The sequence below is a fragment of the Eimeria maxima genome, genomic scaffold, assembly GCF_000499605.1.
Source record: "Eimeria maxima Weybridge genomic scaffold, Emw_scaff154, whole genome shotgun sequence".
NCBI lineage: Eukaryota > Apicomplexa > Conoidasida > Eucoccidiorida > Eimeriidae > Eimeria > Eimeria maxima.
The window spans coordinates 30,155-34,714 of NW_013563538.1; the positions used below are offsets into that span (position 1 = coordinate 30,155).

Sequence of the window (4,560 nt, forward strand, 5' to 3'; positions counted from 1 at the left end):
AGGGCCGAAACACTAACTGTAACCTACCCCCAAAACAGCAGTGCTACCGTCCCATTTCTCCTGTGAGCAGCGAGATAAGGGGGGGGGCAACGACTGTGGGGAGTAGCTGGTCTATCATGGATTTTATCGCGCCTACAACAGTTCCGGGCATCCGGTGACATCGCATGGAAGCACGAGCAAGGCCCCGTTGTCAGCGAGCATTAATACTGTAAGAAATTCTTAAGAATTAAACTTTACCGCCGACATTGCCTGCAACCAGAAAATGCCAAATGCAACAGATAACGGTAGACCATGGTACACACCGCCGTTTGCGTCGCATTCGGAACACTGCAATTCCAACTCTATGATTTGGCATAAGGTTTGTTTCCGGTTAGGCCTGAAGCCACCCAAACCGTAGTTTGAAATATCATTGCATGTTACGTTCTGCAGTGTTGCTGATTGACACAGGGGCATCAGCTTTTGAGGACGCGAGGTAGCCAAATACGCCATGAAGGGGCCGGCATATCGGGCATATCAACCTCGTGCACAAGTATTTTCGAGGCTTCTCTTCTTTATAGGAATGGGCAAGTTCAACGCATTCTGAAGCAGTTTCGCTTCCCACACAGCCGTCACAAACGAAGGATGGACTAGTATGGGCCGTACGTCTTCCCGATGCACTTGGGTCCAAGCGGGGGTCCCAGCTCTTCGCCTCTCTGGTCCACAGCATGCTTGGCGCAGCGCTCCTGGATTTCGAAAATAGCCCACTGTAACCTGCGCATGTTCAGAGCTACCGTGACTTTCATGTTTGTACAAAGGGCATGCGCTCATGGAAAAGCTCCATGTACGAGCCCTTGGAGCAATATCAGTTGTTGCTGTCAGGTGGTGTCATATGTTGCGTGCCCTCATCGGTAAAATTATAGGAGGGCCACAATTCATGCATGAGCGCTGAGCGAGACCCAAGACGCCCGCCCTTGTCTGAGGGTCAAACCCTTCACTACATTTTGTTCCATTGCCAAGCTATGGTGGTACGTAACTGCCTACACGAAGAGCTGGTCAATATTATAACAACTCATCTTTCAGTTTCGTGCCATAGGGTCTCCTTGTGCCTTGAGCTGTAGATGCACCTTCTGGCAGCAGGCGCATCTGCTCTTAGGAACCGCCGAGTTGAGCTTCAGATAGTAGGCGCAGTTGCACTTGACAACCAAAGAGGAGATGACTGCACTGATACCTCCTATTTATTGCTTTTTTGCCGCTAAATTCTTGCCATTCCTGCAGCGTAATTTGAAACAAAGGCGGACTGTGCTGCGGAGATGTTCGCCTACTACGCCTATTACTGGTCGATTTTTGTATCTGCCTTTGTCACTGCGTCTTGTTTATTCCATTACTCCATGCATGCTGTAGGAATCCTTCCTTTTCATGATCATTTGCCTTCCTCTCCGTCTCAAGTGGCCATCTATTTTCACCCCCGTCTCTATTTGTATTTGCCTCTGCCAATCTCTGTTTCGGCTGCTTCCCTCTTGTTGCTCCCCCTCCACCACAGGACGAGGTTCACGTTACGCAATCACCACTTCTTGATTCCCCACACCAGCCCTCTCTCGCTGCTTCCTGACGAGCAAACGGAGGCAAAGAAACGGTCCATTACCCTTTTCGGGCCACTTTCCAGGGCGCCCCTCATGGGGCGCCCCCTCTTCCGATATCCGAACTTCATTGGGTCCGCAAAATGTATCCCCCATACCGTCCGCACCTATGGCCCAACCAGCTCTTCTGCTGCAATATGGAATGCAGAACGCATCTACTTTGCTGCTGCTGTTGCTGCTGTTGCTGGAACAGCTGCTGCCGCGGCTCCTTCTGCTGCTGCTTCAGATTGTGCGGCACCCTGGGAAGAGTTCTGCTTCGCAGGGGCTTCATGAGGCTTCTCAGGAGACATGTTTGCCTCGGTCTGAACTGCGACCGGATCCTCCAGCCACTTAACTCGTACTCCAAGGTTCCACAGAGCTGCAGCGAGAAACAAAACAGAGAGAAACGGCGCGCAGGCAGTTAGATGCACAAACAGTGATCGCAGACAGTTGCAAGCCATGGGCGGACAATGACAAGCAGCCGAGAATAAACTGCTCACAAACTGCTCCACAAGAGGCATCTCGACTTCTGGAATCACCGCATATCTCCGGCAGCTAGACGCGTTGCCCTTCCTTTAGACAATTCACCCTAATCTGTGCAACAACGCTCTGTGTCACCTCGTCTACCTCCATGTTTATGCTATCGTCTGCTGCCCTATCTGTTCCTAGCTCAGAGAATCTGCTATGGTCTCTTGTGAATTCACGGCGAGGGTCTCTTCCCCGTCGTGTCTGCTTCGTTCTGTTCGTCATTATGCTGCTATGCCCCCCGTTCGAATGCAGTGTCTACTCTCCGCCCTGTCTGCTACATTCGCCCCCAACCCTTGTCTCCTAGAGTTGTCCATTTGCTTCGCCATGCCTTCATTTGCAGTTTTTCTCACCTAGAGGCGATGGCGCACCCCCCTTTGGCGTGTGGCGGCCTTCTCCGTGAGGCAGCCCGTTCTTGAACTGGCCTCTGAAGGAGGAGCCGTCCTGCCAGGTCAGACACCCCTCCCCTTGCATTTTGCTGTCCACAAATTGGCCTTCATATCTGAACACCAGCAGTAGTGACGAGCAACAGTAGCCGAGCACCACGTATGTAACAGATTCTCTGCCCCCACGCCCTTCACGATTAATTATGGGAATACAATTTAGAATCCGTCCAACTCTGTACAATTGCCCAACGTCTTCATATGTGGATGACAAATAAACGCTTCAGCGCTACCGAAGGAATACGCATAGACACGCATACCCTGCTACATGCCCATACATGTATCAACACATCAGACGCATGCATATCGACAAAAGGGAGGAAAACGTTTGCACCAGATTACATCAAATTAGGCAGCACACACATTTTTCCTGCCACCTCGGTTGTAAAGACGATGCATGCGTCCTTGTTTGCGGTTGCGGGACACTGGTACAAGTCACAGCAGTGAACTGCATACGGGGAACAACTACAGCTACAGCTGCAGCAACGGCAAACACTGCTGACGCAAGGACCTACTTTCTGCCATCTGTGAAGTAGAAGGTGCCCTGTCCGTGCATGCGACTCGCTCGCCACTCCCCTTCGTATACCCGTCCATCTGGCCACGAATACCGCCCGTGCCCTGGCAGCCAAACAAGCAACAATGGTGAAGCGTGCCACAATCACCACGCACACCAGCAACAACAGAAGCATACAAATAGCATTGAACAGTTGAGCCGCAGTTGCAGCCGCAGCATCCCTTCGCAGCATCCAACAGCAACACCCCAGAGTGGAAGCCCACCAAAAATACTGCTCAACGGCAATAAATTGCAGCAGCAGCATGTTCGGGTAAAACAAAAAAGGGCAGGGAGAGCCTTAAGGAACTTTATTTGTCTTTGTCACGGCCGCAGCTCTTATCATTGGAAGAACCTGCTTTGGTCTGGTAACTACTGCCACTCGACTCCTGTAGCTCTTCTTAACTACGCCAAAGGTGCAGTTTCCTAGTTTCAGTGCCACCTGTCGCTGTGCAGGCTCACCGCTCATCTCTCCCTGTTGAAAATCTCCCTCATAAATATCTCCATTCGAAGCTGTCATGACCCCGTGACCAGATTTCAGCCCGTCGACAAACTGCCCGCGGTACTGGGAGCCGTCTGCCAAGGTCTCGCACCCCTCGCCGTGTCGCTTATCTTGTTTCCAGTGCCCAACGTACCTACAACAGACGAAAGCAAACCACAGGGAACTTCTGACCACCTGCAGGTGATTACGTAGACATGTGACAGCACAGATAAGCAGCAAGCAAATCCTCGAAACAAACGCACGACTACGTATGCTGCCGAAATCATTGTTGCAAGAAGGCTTCCGTACAAGCACCTGCATCTTTCACAGTAACAAACAGATGTACTGAGGCATACGAATGCGACTGCATATTCATACGCATCCATTGGGCTGCAAGGGTGCAGCCACTCATGCTGCTCCACTTTGGGCTAGGAAAATGTGCAAGTACAAAAAAGTGAAGCCAATACGTGGCACACACAAAACGCCGGAATATGATATGAACAACCATATTGCTGCGTTTTTGCAAGTGCATCTCATCCTCAGTGTATTTCCTGGTGTAAAATTTCAGAAGGCGCGGGGAAATGACCCGGACGTTGCATCTTACTTCGAACCGTCAGGGAAAGTGTATACTCCTGGTCTTGTGCGCGTTTCCGCTTTTCCCTTGACGAATTCCCCTTCGTATTTGCTGCCATCGGCCCTGGTGAGTCTGCCGAATCCGTCGATCTGCCCTTGATTGAACTGGCCAGTGTACACCACCCCGTGTGCCTGTCGCTGCTCCCCACGTCCGTGCTGTTTTCCGTTTCTCCATTCTCCCCTGTAGGTAACTCCGTTTTTCATGGCAACTTCTTCGCAGTCATCGGGGATCGTCAAATCAACTCCTTCAAGAGGGTCCACGTCTTCTCCCACACCCTTCTCCTGTGTGGTTGCCCCGTCAGGAAAGGGGCTACCGTTGGCTTCAGGGGACAT

At 51.4% G+C, this 4,560-nt stretch overlaps 1 protein-coding gene across 1 annotated transcript; it reads right to left on the bottom strand.

The window, feature by feature from the left end:
* Positions 1–1,771: 1,771 nt before the first annotated feature.
* EMWEY_00018260 (MORN repeat-containing protein, putative) lies at positions 1,772–4,560 on the bottom strand (the record flags this gene model as incomplete). The annotated part of the gene is made up of 5 exons (XM_013477598.1): positions 1,772–1,974; positions 2,474–2,622; positions 3,079–3,181; positions 3,576–3,748; positions 4,199–4,560. The coding sequence occupies 5 exons, from the start codon at positions 4,558–4,560 to the stop codon at positions 1,772–1,774; spliced, it is 990 nt and encodes a 329-aa protein (XP_013333052.1).